Source organism: Peromyscus leucopus, chromosome 3, assembly GCF_004664715.2.
Source record: "Peromyscus leucopus breed LL Stock chromosome 3, UCI_PerLeu_2.1, whole genome shotgun sequence".
In the NCBI taxonomy this organism is placed as follows: Eukaryota; Metazoa; Chordata; class Mammalia; order Rodentia; family Cricetidae; genus Peromyscus; species Peromyscus leucopus.
The window spans coordinates 103,989,248-104,006,285 of NC_051065.1; the positions used below are offsets into that span (position 1 = coordinate 103,989,248).

Consider the following 17,038-nt stretch of genomic DNA (forward strand, 5'->3'; position numbering starts at 1 on the left):
CCTTTGGCCCTTCTTCCACTGCTAATTACTGTTGGCTCTTTCTTACACTATTGATATAATAACTAAATGATAAGTCCTGGTTGGGTACCATTAAGCTAATGGTTATTAGATCCAAATGTAAACTGGTACCCGTCATAGAATCAAGGATTTGACCCAGGATACAACTTCAGGTAGAAATGTTATACCCTAAATTAACCTGTAAGCCCCATCTGCCCAAGGACCAGGTAACTTTCTGGAATGCTGGGAGTTGTAGTTTTTGAAAACAAAAAAAAAGCCTCATGGAAAAGGTAGCCTATGGATTTGGGGCATATAAGCCCCAACAACCTGTGCCTTGGGGCCACTCACTCAGCTGGAAAGTTTCTATGGAGTGGTCCTGACCAAATTCCATCTTGGTCAGTATATAAATTTTTAATTAAAAGCTTGCTTCAATTTGCAGGGGGGAAAAGCTGCTCTTTCAAAGGACTTGTGTTCTGTGTTCAGTTCCCAGCCCCTACATGGCTTCAGTTCCAGGAGATCCAGTGTCCTCTTCTGCCATCCATGGGCACCAGGCACACATATGATGCACAATACACGAAGGCAAACACCCATACACATATAAAAAAATTAATAAAACGTAAGGGGCTGGAGAGATGGCTCAGCAGTTAAGAGTATGTGCTACTCTTCCAGAGGACTTACCTGACTGAGTTCAGTTCCTAGCATGAATGTTGGGCAGCTACCACCCACCTGTAAGTCCAGCACTACAGCATCTGACGTCCTCTTCTGGCCCCAGCAGCTATACACAATGGCAATCACTCATACAGACATATACAAAAGTAATGAAATCTTTGCTAGACATGGTGACAGACACATTTAACTTCAGCACTCAGGAAGCAGAGTCAAGCAGATCTCTAAGTGCCAGGAATACATAGTGAGACCTTATCAAATAAACATTTTTTTTTAAATAATGTATTTTATGTGCATTAGTGTGAAGGTGTCAGATCCCCTGGAGCTGAGGTTACAGTTGTGAGTTGCCATATGAGTGCTGGGAATTGAATCCAGATCCTCTGGAAGAGCAGTCAGTGCTCTCAACCACTGAGCCATCTCTCCAGCCCCTATATAATCTTGCATTGAAGTACTATACAAAATATTTAGTATATACCTAAATAGGATTATCCCTTAATCGGCCAGAAATATCTTCTAGTACTGAACATCCAACTCTAATTTCTTGACCAGAAAAAGCCACCAAGAGCTCCAGTGATCACATGTGGCTGACTCATAAGTAGTAGGTCAATATGCCTCATTCATAAATCTTTTCTGTCTGAGGCAGTTAGTATAAATGTAGTAGATTAAAGATCAGAGTACTATACCATGGACCTTACCATCAGATGGTTAAGCATTAACTGTCTAATATCACAGTTTACTACAAGGATTTTACTAAGTGATTATGAGCAACAGCTTTGTAGTTGGGCTGAATGTAGACAGACATGGGATAGTTCTGTAAATTATAAGGCATGCAAAATAATTTTAAAAAAAAAAACCTGAAACCACAGTAATTAAGATAATTAGCACTGTAGCTGCTCTGGAATTCCCACTTCAACACTAATACCTGTAGTCATCTAACCCAGTAGTTTTCAATCTGGTGGCACATTAGAACCATCTGGAAACCTACTTTTGAACATTTTAAGCCAAGTGTTTGAGTTCCCAATTTTAGTAAAGGAGTTAATACTAACAACTATTTATGATAGGATCTTTGGTTTAAATCCATATAGGCAGAATACAGTACTTGGAAGCTTGGACTATGATTTGTAGAATGAGCATTTCTGAGTAACAGCAGTTGGGAATACTTCATCTGCAACTGTTCACTGGATTGATACTAGAGCACACTGCAAAAGCAATGCACTCAAAATGATCTAGAAAAACCATATACTTGTAACTTTGAGTTTAAAAACCATGGGGATTTAGACTATCAACCTTCTAGTCAACCAATCAATCACTCTGCCAACTACTGGAAAACTAGTAACAGAATATGTTGTTATAGACTATTTCCTAATTGAAAACATTCCTTCATAAAGGGAGGCTTTAAAAACTAAGCAAGTTACAAGCTTCTCAAGGCCTCTTGTTCCCCAAAGTTGGAAAAATAAACGCTGAAGCCAGTCGACTCGAGTCAAGCTAGCTGCAAGTTGTACAGGGAGCTACAAGGATGTGGCTTCCGTAACACCTGCTAGGGTGGGCTTTTCAGGGATGCAGAAGCCATTGAGTCACACAACCTCATGTTAATAAGCTCATGGCTCACCAAGCTAGACTTGGGTGGAATTATTTCTTTGACATGTCCCTGGTGCCATACCCAGGGTGAAGCTGGATTTGTCCTTATCTCCCTAGGAAAAGCCACCCAATACATGCATTTAACTCTTTCTCAGCATGCCAAGAACTCCAGGTTTTGCTTCTAATATTTTAACCAACATTGCAGACAGATCTGTTGTGGGCATCCAATCTGTCTCCCAGAATTTACAGCCCGAGTTACTCTTATCTGGTGTTTGGAATCATTAAGTACTTTGATCTTTGCAATGTATGAACATACTATCTCAGGGCGTGGATCATAAGTCTAATCATGACATTGAATTGGTTCATATGCCCCTTATACATATTCCCCAAGGTGATTTTATACATTTCTAGTGCAACAGCATTTTATGCAATTTTCACCTCTGAAAACAGCCGGTGCCCAATTTTTAATCTTGGATTTCCAATGTTCAACTTGTAGTCAAATGCTCCAACAACCTATTGTACTGGCCAAAGAAATTCTCATGTAAAGCTGCACTGTAAATTTGAAGCTTTGGATGGAACCAATGTCATGAACTCCCATTACTGCAACCAACGAAGCATGTAGGTGACCGAGCATACAATACTTGTGATCAGAGACAACTTTCAGTTAACAGTTCTTCTCTTTCAGGGATCCAACTCAGGTCATCAGAGTGCCTATCCCTTCTGAGCCATCTCACATCTTTTCATTTTTGAAAGTTTTGCTATATAGATCAAGCTAACCTTGAACTTCTGCCTTCAAAATGAGAACCATCAGGCTGTGCAGCATGTTTTTAGAATTTTTTTTTCTAGATTTTATTTATTATGTATACAGAAGAGGGCGCCAGATCTCATTACAGATGGTTGTGAGCCACCATGTGGGTGCTGGGAATTGAACTCAGGACCTCTGGAAGAGCAGTCAGTGCTCTTAACCTCTGAGCCATCTCTCCAGCCCCATTTTTAGAATTTTTTACGTCCTGTTTAGCCTGCATGTGTACAAACACCACTGTCTGGTGCCAAGCAGGCCAGAAGAAAACATTTGATTCTCTGGAACTGGAATTACAGGTGATTCACATTCCAGCCATGTTGGTGCTGGTACTCTGCAAGAGGAGCCAAATGCCGTTAAACTGCTGAGTGTCTCTTCATCCAAGAAAGGGTCTTACTATGTAGCCTTTGTTAGGCCTGGAACTCACTCAGACCAAAGTAGCCTCAAATTCATCTCACCTGCTCTGCCTTCTGTGTTCTGTAACTAAATGCACCTGACACAAACCCAGTTTTTGCTTTATAGGTGTTTCACCTGCATGTATGTGCAATGTGTGCAGAGGCTTTGGAGGCCAAAGGAAATCAGATTCCCTGGAACCTAGTGTTACAAATGGGAACCAAACCTAGGTCTTCTGGGAGAACAGTCTGTGCTCTTAACTGTGGAGTCATCTCTTCCCCACACAGTTCTTAAAGAGTATTTGTCCCTCAGGGGGAAAGGACTTTTAAAGTATAAGATGCATGTTGTCAGTGGTGGTGCATGTCTTTGATCCAAGCATTCGGGAGGCAGAGGCAGGCAGATCTCTTATCTCTGTGAGTTCCAGAAGAGCCAGAGCTGTTATATAGAGAAACCATGTCTTGAATACCCTCCCCCTCCACACACACCCAAAAACCAAGCCAACGTCCTTATAATTTTATTTATAAAGACCACAAAACTAGCTGGGCGGTGGGGGCGCACGCCTTTAAACCCAGCACTCAGGAGGCAGAGCCAGGTGAATCTTTGTGAGTTCAAGTTCAGCCTGGTCTACGAAGTGAAATCCAAGACAGGCTCCAAAGCTACACAGAGAAACCCTGTGTGTGTGTGGGGGGGGGGGACCAAGACCACAAAACTAAAACATACATCCCAGTTAACTGAACTCATGGCAATACTTTCATGAGGGACATTAAATGTTTAAAAAAAAAAAAAAAGTAGAAACTCATTTGCATAACTCAGAGATCTGTCTGCCTCCAAGTGCTGGGATTAAAGGTGTACACCACCACCAGGTTCAAAGTACCAATTTCTTCCCCCAACAGTGTTCCTGTATTAACAGTCCTAGGTGTCCCGAAACTCGCTTTGTAGACCAGGCTGGCCTGGAACTCAAGAGTTCCACCTGCCTCTGCCTCCTAAGTGCCGGGATTAAAGGTATGGGCCACCACCAACCAGGCTTCCAAATTTACTTCTAGGGGCAAGAAAAGGCTCTATATCAAGCCTGTCTCAAAATGGAGACAAAACATTGGGTGTGTTAGCTCACACCTTTAATCCCAGCATATGGGAGGCTAAAGCATTAGTACTGGCAAGTTTTGGGGCTGGCAGAACATTTCTTTAAAAAAACAAAACAAAGGTGGGCATGGCGGCGCAGGCCTTTAACCCTAACACTCGGGAGGCAGAGGCAGGCAAATCTTTGTGATTTTGAGGCCAACCTGGTCTACAAAGCAAGTTCCAGGACAGCCTGGACTGATACAGAGAAACCCTGTCTCAAAAAAAAAAAAAGAAAGAAAGAAAGAAAGAAAAGAAAAAGAAAAGAAATAAAGGGGGGGAGGGGTTGGGGATTTAGCTCAGCTTGCTAGGTAGGGCCTAGCAAGCACAAGGCCCTGGTTTTGGTCCTCAGCTCCAGAAAAAAAGAAAATAAATTAACACTCCAGGCTTCTGTAGAGGTAAAAGCTGCTCCAGTCTGGCAAAATGGCTTAGTAGGTAAAGGTACTTTGCCACCTAAGCCTGATAAGCTGAAGTCAACCCCCAGAACCCATGTAAAGGTAGGATAGAAAGAACTCCACAAATCTGTCCTCACACACACCATGGCATATATGTATACACATACACATAAACCCTACAGTTTTAAAAAACAATTTTAATCTTCTGACTCCCAACTAAATCCCACAAAACTATTTATGAAGACAATGCTATCCTTCTGTTTTTAAACCACATGAGTTAATTTTCCCAATTAAACCTCACATGAATTCCACATGAATTATAGAGCAAGTTGCTCCTACATATTAGTTGGGCTAACCTGCACAACACATGCTCACACCATCAAGAGCAAAGTAATCCATATTTTACAAAGGAACTCTTGTGGTCTATAGAACTGGTTAACTACTTACCAAAGGTATCAGAACACAGGTAAAGGCTATGGCTGAGTTATCAGCGCATATGGCCTAGCATGAACAAGAATGTTTGTATGAATCCATAATTGCCTTTGACCTCCAAACCTTATGTACTGCAACTTTAGATCAGAGGCTGAAAAGAAACCACATGTGCACTAAACCCCAAACCTCAAGGTTTATTGTGCACGTGCATGCGTGCCACAGCTTGTGTGAAGGTCACCAGACATTGTGAAAACCAGTTTTCTGTTTCTACCTTCACATGGGTTCCAGGTTGAGGTTATCAGGCACAATTACCCACTAGGCTTTTTTTTTGGGGGGGGGGCAGGCTTTAACTGTATTTAACAGTGATGTTTAAAACAGGTCATTCCTTATGCTGCTGTCTACTTTTAGAAATAAATTTACCACTTGCTCAGCAGAAACACCAAGTTTCAGTGTAAAACTGAGCAAATATATGTCACAGGCACAGCATAGCCAAGATACTCCAACACTAGTCACATTAACAGACATCACAAACTGACCAGAACTATCTACAAGAGGATTTAAAAAATGTACCCAATGTGAAGAATCTCATGGTAATGAGAGGGGACCATTAACTACTAAATTGGGAAAAAAAAAAAAAAAAAAAAAAAAAAACCCACCAATTGTATTTCAGAAAGCAGGGGTAGGAAGGGTGCTTATGGTTACCCCTAAACTACATCCCAATAGCTTGCTTTTATTATCTATAGAGTAAAGGCATTAAATCAAATGATTCTTGGGGGTAGAGATGGGGGCAAGGAATCTAACAATTCAGACCCTTCAGAATTATGAATGAGTGAACGGAGAACTAAGACCATTGTAACAACAGGTCAAAAGAATTTTCTTTAGAGCAAGTGTGAAATCAGAGCATAATGAGAGCCAGAGTTCTCTTTCCACCTTTACATGAATGTTGGAACCAAATTCAGGTCACCAAGCTTATGCAAAAACTGCCTTTACCCACTAGACCTCTCTCTAGCCGACCCAGAGAACTTTCTATAGTCCTACAAATGCACCAAGTCCCCGAGCCATTGTGTTGTGGCACCAGCTTTCCTTACTGAAGACATTACTTAGCACAGAAAGAAAAGTCCAAACTGCCATCTTTCAGTCCTCTGCATTCCCCTCTTTAATATGGCATTTTGTTCTATATACATTGATGAAATTCAAAACAAACAAAAAGGAACTTTAGTCAAACTCCCCTTCCTCCTCCAGCTTTATTGGAATAGTTTAAAATTACATTTTCTATTTTCTAGGACTTCAGTTGCTTTTTCCATCTGACTTTTAAAAACTGATTACAGCAAATGAAACAGTTTTCTAAGTGATATAGTATACAAAAATAACATCTTGATTTCTGTGAAAATGCATTTCTCTGCAATTCCTGAATAGCTCCAAATTATGCTAACTCTGAGCGATGTTTACTCTGGGTTTTAGATTTAGTCTTTGAAAAAAATGTGTTCTACACCTTTGCCATCACCATCTGTATGGGATGAAGCTGCTCCTGTGTTAGGCTTTTATCCCGATTTCTCTGGCATAGCCAGCAACACATTTGTCTTTTCAGTTTACTCCCACTCAACTGTATGTTCTATGAGGGCCTGATACAGATGTTACTTGATGTTATTTAATAGCTACTGAGGTCAGACAATCCAAGGCCGTCATTATGCTAAAAATTAATGTTATTTATGGAAGCCCAGACGCTTCCAGAATTGGTTTTACCTCCTACATGGGAACACACTCAAACCCAAAGGGCTTACTGGTCTGACTGAACTCTTCCCATTCATTAATCCCTATTCACCAGTGGCACGGAAAGGGGGTTCTTTAACAAAGCATTATACATAACACCTCTACCAAACTAAACATAAACTTTTTTTTGTAGTTAAATGCAGAAATTCGGTTTTTTTCCACCCCTTTCCTCCTTTCACACTGCAAGTAAAGCTCACTGGCCTGGGAACAGCCTCTATCTGCCAACCTTCGGCCAGTGAAGAGGATTCAGAGAAAATAATACAACCATCAATCAGAAAAAGGAGGGGCGACAAAGGAAAATAATTAGGCTGTAGCCTCAATTGTGCATTCCCGTGCAAGATGCCCTGACTCGCCACAGCGGTAACAGTTGACTTCACTTGTCTTGCTGCAATTGATGGCTACATGACCAGTTTCACCACACCTAAAAACAAATAAGTAAATAAATTACAGTTCACACTGCTTTGCAGAACAAATAAAACTACTATCAAATCAATGGTCAATACTAACAAAAAGCTATTAATATCAGCACAAGTTCTTTCTTCCTTAAAAGGACTATATATAAACTACTTTACTTTTTGAAGACAGTCTCATATATAAGCCAAAGCTGGTCTCAAACAACCAGTTCTAGCCTTGGGTTAGGACTCTGGGTGTTAATGCATCATGCCCAGTTAGGATTCTAGGTCATTATATTTTTTAACTAAGAGCAGAACAGAGTAAGACTAGGTTCTCAAAAACCTAGTCATAAGAGATTAATCATCACCAAGGTCAAAATATTAGCAAAGATGTTTGCTATTTGTAAATTAATCCCCATGGTTTCATTTACACCAACAGCACTTACTAACTACACCACACACAAACCATAGATCATGTACAGAAATCCGAGTACAAATCCCAGGAGTTTGTTTCTTCTTTTCATTGTGGGATACAGGGCCAGAACATAGGCATGCACAAGTACTTTGACATCCACCAGGCCCTCACTGGCCCATACTGCACACTTTATCTAGGTTCAGTGGCAGTGCCTGCCTACCAGGTTTCAGGCCTCAGGCCCAATACCCAGTACCTAAAGGAGGGAAAATCATCTCAAAAAAGTCTAGATGAGACTGCTCAGTGGGTCAAGTCATCTGCCACTAAGGTTGACGTTCACCCCCAGAACCCACCCCATGGATGGAGAACCAAGTTCACAAGCTATTCTCACTTTCACCAAATGCACTCACTGATAAGCCGCCTGACTCCCTTTGACAACACCTCCACAAACATCTACAATGGAGATTTGGTCCCCACCCCCCAGCACCAACATGATGACTCACCTATAGCACTTCACCTTGGTGCAGTCTTTTTGAATATGTCCAAATTCACCACAAGAATAGCACTTCTGCTCATCCGCGTGGTCACAGTCACGAGCCAGATGGCCTGGCTTGCCACAGTTGTAGCAGCATTGCTCTCGCTCTCTCTTGGGCTCCTTGCAGTCCTTGGCAATGTGGCCACCTCTACCGCAGTTATAGCAGGCTTCAACAATAAGGAAAAGAAGCAGACCAAGACTATAAAACCTTTACAAAGTAATGCTATGCTTTAAACCACGTACTATAAACCCTCTAAGCTAGAAAACATCACAAGGCTGTGTGAAGGCACACATCTCTCCCAGAGTATGAAGTGTTAAATACTTACCATCCTCCTGAAGATCACAATCCTTGGCAAGATGACCAGACTCACCACAGCGGTAACAGATATCAGGAAGAGACGAGGAAACAAACTGGAAACCTATTTTAAGCAGAAACGAAAAGAATTGGGATAATCAGGCCGGTCTTGGTATTAATGAATTCTGGAGTGCTTCAAAATTTTTTAATCGACAAAAATACCTCTATCCGAGGTAAAACCACCTCTGCCACGGCTTCTCATTCCACGACCCCGACCTCCACCAGTAGGGCATTCCCTGGCCCAGTGGCCAGATCGTCCACACTTGAAGCATTCGTTGCTGCTCATAGCTGCAGTTAGAGCTTTGGAATATTAAAAAACAACAAACACTTGGAATTACTTTATAGTGGCTAGAATAACACCCATCTCTATTTACTTGTTATTTATATACCTACTAACATATGCAAATGAAAAACCCTAAAACTGTACAATTTCCAAATGAGGCATATATGGATTAACATGCTTATGTTAATAATCCCAGTAATACCTCACATTGTAGGTCCAGATTTTTTACCTGAGTGTTTTGCCAGCATGACTGTTATGTGTACACCTAGTGCCCAAGGAAGCTTAATCTCAAAAAAGAAAAACAAGGTTTACTTTTGCCAAGAAATACCAATTTAAAAATTCAAGCTAAGAACAGTAGCCGAGAATCCTGAGTTCTAGGTCAGCCTAGGCTATAATATATTCAGATTCTTTCCCAAAAAGGTAAAATCAAAGGTCAACCCATAGTCAGTGAGCTCAGTAGTCTATAATGTACGTGCAAGTTGGCTTCTCTCTTTGGCCAGGCAACTCAAGTACATCATCGTATATACAAATAAATCCATCTAGTTATATGTCTTTAGATATTTTGATCATTCCCCATAAAACTAAAAACACAGCTGAGAATTATGACTTTCACTACTTGTGACTATTAGATTTCTCTGCAGTCCCCTCACTTGTCACACCGTTTTCTAACTTTTAAGAGCCACTCCAATACCAAATGTATTAAGAAAACCTGAACACATTTCCCAGCTTGGAATTTGTATTAAAATCTGGAGCACTTATTAACAGCTGCCAAATCACACTAACAATGCTTAGTGGAGGGCTGAGGCCAAGTGATTCACCTTTGAATCACTACAGCATACCATATAGTGATCCTCTGAATAGTTATACAGCATGGCTTTGGGGGACAGTGGGGAAGTCTTAAGTCCTTTCTGCTTTGTGCAACTGTGTATCTTATATAGACCCAACCCAATCTACTTAAATACCAACAGTAAAGTATTAAATAAATGTTTTCCATCATAAGTTACTTTATCTCTAATTTAAATGTAATGTTTTCAATTACATACTCATTAAGGGTACAGTCACTTGTAACTGAAGTTTTCTCAAATCACAGGTATGATCTTATGAAGGTAGATTTTTAGGAGCCAAGGCTTTTGCTTCTAATATGAACCAAGGCTCACTCTGTTAAAACCAAAACCTAATTCCAGGCCGGAAAGATGGCTCAGCAGTTATGACACTGGACACCCTCTTCCGGCCTCTACTAGCACCAGGTATGCACATGGCACACACAACCATGCTGACCAACAGTCATATAGTGCTAGTAGAGAGAGTAAACCAAGAAAGTTCTAGGCGAAAAAAAAGTTATTATTATCTAACAACCCTGGAAAAGCTGAAAAATTTCCACCATGAAAATTAAAATGAGCCAGCACCCAGGTCTCCATCTTACTGTAACTTGTCATGCAAGCTCTTTTTATTAGCCTAAGAACTCAGACCTTTGTAGGATTTCAATCATGAAGTGCTACACAAAATGTCAATATGAAATAAAAACAATATGGGCTAGGACTGTAGTTTAGTATAGCACTTGTCTAAAATTCTTGAAGTCCTGTGTTTTATCCCCAGGGCTACACACAGAAAAATATAAAAAACTTGAGAGAGAGAGAGACAGAGAGAGAGACAGAGACAGAGAGAGACAGAGACAGACACACACACAGACAGAGAGAGAGAGAGAGAAACAAAACAAAACCAAACTCCCAATTATCAGGCACAGTGGCAGGTACATTCTTAAAATCACAGCGTAAGGAGGCTGAGGCAGGATGATCTTGAATATTTAGAACAATCTAGCAGTTACAAGGTGAGACTAGGTCTCAACAAAAATCACCCCCAAACCCAGAACACTCATTCCACCGCTGTTAGGCAACAGGAGAACAGCTTGTTCGCTCGCTTTCTTTTGCTAATAACCTAGTTATCAACTATGCTGCACAGATGTATCTTGGGAGCATAAAAGATTCTAGAACCATAGTTGGGGCTGGGGATTTAGCTTAGCGGTAGAGCACTTGCCTTGAAAGCACAAGGCCCTGAGTTTGGTCCTCAGCTGGGGGGTGGGGAGAAGAACCATGGTTAAACACAGGCTAACTAGTTAACTAGGGTAAGCACCTGTTACCTCAAAGACACATGGCTAGGTGGGAGCAATGACACTGAAGGAGAATCTGGATTTGAATGGAAGGCAATATGGACTACTCCAGCCACATCCCCCATGGCTGTTATCCCTTTACTTTATAGGTGCTCAGTTTCAAACATCTGTTAAAGCTTTATGACCCCTGTATAATCGAGGTATCCTAAGTCTTCAAGTCAGGCTATTTACAGATATATTAGAACTCAGATTTGTGTGGTTCAAACTCTCACAAACTCAAGCTTCTTGTTTTAAAGTCAATTTCCTAGATGAAAGTGATGAAGTTTACCAGAAATACCGACTGAATTCTGTATTAGAAATCAAGTATCTTTTCAAAATTAGAATTATAGAAAATAAAGCCAGGTATGGTGGTACTAGCTTGCTATCCCAGCACTTGGGAGGCAGAGGCAAGAGGATCAGTTCAAAGCCAGCACTGGCTACATGAAACCTTGTCTCAAAAGAGAGGGGTGGGGAGGCAGAAGCATTATATACACGGGCTGGAGATGACTTAGTGGTAAAGATCATTTATCGCTCTAGCAGAGGACCTGATACCCTCTTCTGTCCTCTAGGCAACTCTGCATGCACATGGTACACATGAACTCATGTAGGTACACAGTCACACACACAAAAAAAATGTGTTTGGCAGGGAAGGTCACATCCTGCAGTCAGAAGACCACTTCCATATGTCAGCTCTCTAAATTCAACCTTCACAGGGATTCTTCACAGGGATTCCAGGCATCAAGCTCAGGCATCTGATTTGTGCAACAAGTACCTTTAACTGCTGAGCTAATTTTTGTGCCACTCTATGCCTCAATTCTAAGTATCACTTTGTCATGACATAAACCACAATTAAAGATGAGGTAGAACATGCCACTCAAAAAGGACAGTGATCAAGTAACTTACTGCCAGGTAAGTTTGGAAAAGACTCACTTAGGTGCCAGGTATGCTAAACTAAGTTTGCTTATTTTACAGATTTTTGAACATGCCCAGGCTTTACAGATTAAATAACAGAACTTTTGGCTATTTGTCTTCATTTTCAATAACACATTTATACCAAAACCAGTAAACTATATACAGTCAAGACTAATAGGAATTCTAATAAATAAAACAATCATCTCTAGGCGGTAGCTCAGTGATAGAGTGCCACTAAGGAACCTCAACAGAAAAAAAAAAATCATAGCTACCTCCTAGAAAATGCATTCATATTATATAATAGGAATAACGAAGAGAATCCCAGCCCTCAACAAGTATGTAACGAGCTATCTTTACTATTTCACCTGGCTTTCCAACCATAGTGGTTTACATTCATTTGTATGCTCTGGATCAATTTTTCCCAAGTGGGGATTATCCCTGCCTTATCAGGGTTGCTATACCTAGACCATAGCGCAGTTCTTGCCCTCTGAACATACTCACTTCATATTATTCACCAGTAAATTGACTTGGTACCACAATACCACACACTCCATTGTTAATAAACTAGATAGATATAGGGCTAGAGAGATGGCTCAGAGGTTAAGAGCAGTGGCTGTTCTTCCAGAGGTCCTGAGTTCAATTCCCGGCAACCACATGGTGGCTCATAACTATCAATAATGAGATCTGGTGCCCTCTTCTGGCCTGAAGGGATATATGCAAATAGAAGCAGAACATTGTATACATAATAAATAAATCTTAAAAAAAAAAATAAACTAGATATAGTAAAAGGAAGCAAGATACAGTGTGTGTGTTACCTGATTTTGGCTACCATGATGAAAAATAGCTTAAGAACTGGGAGGGACTGTTTTACCCTACAATTCACTACCCAACCTTGCTTAATTACATCCATTTCATTTCTGCCTGTCCTGACTACCTGTGCAAGGTCTTGATTAATAGCTGAGTACCTAAGATGTCAGCCATAAGTATATAATCTATTATGTTAACCACTTTCCAAGGTATGTATTCTTGCTCCCTTTAATAAAGGAACAAGGTGGCCAGGCATGGTGGTGCACGCCTTTAATTCCAGCACTTGGGAGACAGAGGCAGGTGTATCTGAGTTGAATGCCAAACTGGTCTAGAGTTCTAGGACAGCCAAAGATACCCGTCTCACTAAAACAAAACAACGAAAGAGAAAGAAACAAAACAAAAACAAAGAAAAAGAACAGAGAACAAGTGACTTACCTACTAAAACCATACAGGCAGACCCTAGTTCTAACAAGATGTCAACAGTTTGCCTCTAAATCTCTGTAAAATTAAGGCTATGTGATAGTGATAAGAAACATATACATACATGCTTCTTATATATTATCTGAATTCCAATGCACAAAAGTATTCCCTCTTTTAGATAAATGAAATAAAAACTAAACAGTTAAGACTCTGGAGTCATTTTAAATTTATTCCCAGTAATCTTTCACAGAGATTCCTTGATTTTTAACCAAAATCTTTTTTCTCTTAAACCTTGTCAAACACACACCAACACTCAACTTAATTTCACTAGCTAAAAACCCTCATTTGTAACTATAGACTCAACTCCAGGTGATTATTGTAACCCTTGTTATTTCTTCCCTCCCTCCCCCCAGTTTGGAAATAGGGTCTCAGAAAGCCTTTGCTGGCCTGGTATTTATTAGGTATAGGAGGCTGTCCTTAAATTGAGAGATGGGCCTCAGGCTCCTGAGTTCAGGGATTAAAGGAGTGTGCCACCACTCCTGGATTCCCTGCCCTTTCCAAACAAACCAGGCAGGCCTCAAATTTATTTACAATCCTGCCCATCCTCCCAAGTGCTGGGATGAAATAGGCCTATACCATCACACCTGGCTTATATTCCTAATGTACAAATTGCAAATTCAGATTTGCAATCTGTATTTGAGACCTAAGTTCACTTTATTGTCCCAAGTATTTAACAACCTGAAATTAGACACTGCCAGAATTAGAGGCCCATTAAGTGAGGCAGTATGGAAAAGAGCATTCTCCACATAGCTGGCCAGGATGCCTTGGTATTAGTCTTCTGGCTCTCAACTTACTGTCAGGAGGCTAGGAAGAGGAAGGCAAACTCTCTGGGCAAGTATTTACCTAATGGAGCAAACATTCCAGCAGTGATTTACCAAATAATTTTATTAGGTTCTAAAAGGCCAAAAGAATCGTCATAAATCATTACAATTTTTTTTAATACTTTAAAAGTTATTTTTGCCCACTGCAGTTGTTCAATTGCCAGAATATAAGCCCTTGGTCTTCCACATATTTAATTTAAAACATTTTACAGACTGCACATCTGTTTGAAATACATCATCTCTTGCTATCAATATGAAAAGGAATAATTCAAACACAAGAATTTTTAAATATGAAGTAGGAGATAAGTACATAGGTACAATACTGTTAGGTTTTTAAAACCTGTTGCCAGGAGCTGTAATTTGGGGGTAAAATTAAGCCTTTAATTCAGCCCTTGGGATTCCAATAAATTATTCCCTTTATAGTCCAGTAAACAGAGAGTTCCTTGTAGACAAGAAGCAAGCTTAACAAGCTGGAAAAAAAGTACCTAGAACTATGGGGGTTACAATTTGATAACTTGCATTTTAAGCACGGTAATTTTTTAAAAATAGTTTTTTTTAGAATTAAAGTACTATGGGGGTTACAATTTGATAACTTGCATTTTAAGCACGGTAATTTTTTAAAAATAGTTTTTTTAGAATTAAAGTATTGCGAGATAGGGTACTTCAGCTCATCTGTCTTTTTTAAATCTTACATTCAATATATACCAGGAGCAAATGGCTAACCTGGAAATTTTAACCCAAAGATTAAATTATTGGAGTAACTCTCTCCAAAACTCGGTCAAACAACAGGAAATGGGGATTTTTATCTCCTAAAACTTAATTTGGGGGCAAAAATGGGATATAACTTAATTCCCTTTTACTTTAATACACATAAGTTGAGTGTCTTGGCTGTTTTGTGTCCTCAAGAATATTGCAAAAACTTGAAATCAGACGATTGCTGTGCGATGTTTCCTTTCCCCAAGACCCCCACCCCCACCTCAAGACCAGATGTAGTCACTTCCTCTGAAAGGGTCTGGTAGCTGAAGCCATGTGCTTGACATGTGGCAACAAGCTAAAGCTTTACCCTATAAAATCAACACCCAAACCCAAACGGGGTCGATCAGACCGTTCTAAAACAGGTTTTCACGCTAATGAAAATCTAGATTCACCTTTGCCAATTCTACTTCCGAGGCTTGCTTGTAATTTATATCCGTTTAATCCGAGAAATATTGGCAAAGACTTCTGACGCCGAGATGGCCTTAAAGGCCTGACAAACTGGGAATCCTTCCCACCTCCGCCCGCCCCGTAATAGAGTTTGAGGACCTAAGACTTGAATCGTATCGATCCGGGAGAAAGAAGTTTCTTTTGAGCAACAGAGTAGAAGAAGCCGTTTAGGACTAGAAATGATCAAGAAATCAGTTGGAATAAAGGTTGGCAGTATGGAAAACCGAATCCAGACTCCTGAGCCTTAAAGCGGCGTGCGCGGGCTTCGTCACGGGTCGGTTCCAGAGGCCCCGCAGCCGCTGGCACATGGCCCGCCAGGCCTCCACCCGGCGGTCGGCCTGCGGGCCTCCGCCGCCGCCGCCAGGCGCCCCTGCCCGCACAACGCCCCGTCCAGGAGTTCCCGCCACTCTGGCCCCGGGCGCTAGGCCCGCCCACGACCCTCTCCGCCTCGGCCCCAAGGGCGCCGGGCCTCGACGTCGCACGCCTGCGGCCTGCGCGGCCGTGGGCGCCGAGCGAGGCCCCCCACGCACCGGCTCTTAGTTCCCCCGCCGAAGGACGGCCACCACGGCCGCTCATCGGCGGCGGGCGGGAAACCAAGGCCCAGGCGGCAGCCAGGCCGAGCCCCGCGCCTGACGCAGCAGGGAACAGGCCAAGGTGCGGCCGCCATCGCGCCTCGCAGCTCCGGCCCCCCGTCGGTGTCGGCCCCGCCAACCCCGCACCCTCCACTGCGCCGCCTCCACCCTCATCCCTCACCTTCGGCGTCTGAGCTGCCCACAGCGGTGGAGACTCGGACCCAGGCCCAGGAAGGCGACTCGCACAGCAGCGGCTGTTTATTTTCAGGGTCCTTGCCTGCGCCACACGCGGGTCTGCACACGGCCCCACACACGCCGCTGCGCACGGCTCTCTCTCCGCCTCGCCCACGCGTCCAATCAGCGCAGGGGACTGAGCCGGCCAATCAGAATCGCCCGCGGGGAGCGCGGCCTAGCGCGAGGGCGGCATGGGGCGGGGCGAGCTCCGCCTCCACGCCCCGCCTCTTCCGCCGTGCCCCGCGCGTGGCCTTCCCCCCCGTAGCGGGGACTCGGGAGTTGCAGGGCTGGTTTCGCTGCTTTCCTGCAGGCAGTTCGTCCCTCGAGCCTTTGCTGGCCTTCCCCCAACTCCGAGTAACCGCTCCCGCCAGCTGTGTTCTATTGTCCCGGGCGGTGGTCGCGGCTTGCGGGAGCCAACCCCCCCTGCCCGGCGCCCCCTAAGCCGGTGGCGCTCAGAAGCAGGCCAGGTTTCCAGAATACACATTCTTAAGTTTGGGGGAAGGTCGTGGTAGCCTGGTCACGGAAGTGGCTGTGGCCACCGTTACGCCCCATGAGATGCGTTTGGTTTTTGTGCCTCCTGATGATAACCAGCCATCGCGCTGCTAGGGCCCCTGGATTACGATCCTCCCAAATGAAAATGCCTAATGAGGGTGAAAGATGGTGACAGGGTGCTACTGCTGAGACGTGTGTCACAACGCTCCTTGTGATCCGTAATGGGTGACATCCATAGGATTTATGGG

General features: G+C 42.6%; 1 protein-coding gene across 6 annotated transcripts; it reads right to left on the reverse strand.

Moving 5' to 3' along the window:
• Positions 1 to 6,508: 6,508 nt before the first annotated feature.
• Positions 6,509 to 16,398, reverse strand: LOC114680897 (CCHC-type zinc finger nucleic acid binding protein). Of its 6 annotated transcripts, none has more exons than XM_037203898.1 (5): positions 16,246 to 16,398; positions 9,003 to 9,140; positions 8,812 to 8,904; positions 8,454 to 8,658; positions 6,509 to 7,567 (listed from the first exon to the last, which is right to left on the reverse strand). In XM_037203898.1, exons 2-5 carry the CDS (start codon positions 9,124 to 9,126, stop codon positions 7,450 to 7,452), a joined length of 540 nt encoding a protein of 179 aa, XP_037059793.1. In that variant the 5' UTR covers positions 9,127 to 9,140; positions 16,246 to 16,398; the 3' UTR covers positions 6,509 to 7,449. The 6 variants fall into 6 exon arrangements, with proteins under 6 accessions (XP_037059793.1, XP_028709921.1, XP_037059794.1 ...); XM_028854088.2 differs by having other exon boundaries at positions 8,454 to 8,655; positions 9,024 to 9,140; positions 16,246 to 16,397; XM_037203899.1 differs by having other exon boundaries at positions 9,024 to 9,140; positions 16,246 to 16,397.
• Between the last annotated feature and the right edge of the window lie 640 nt (positions 16,399 to 17,038).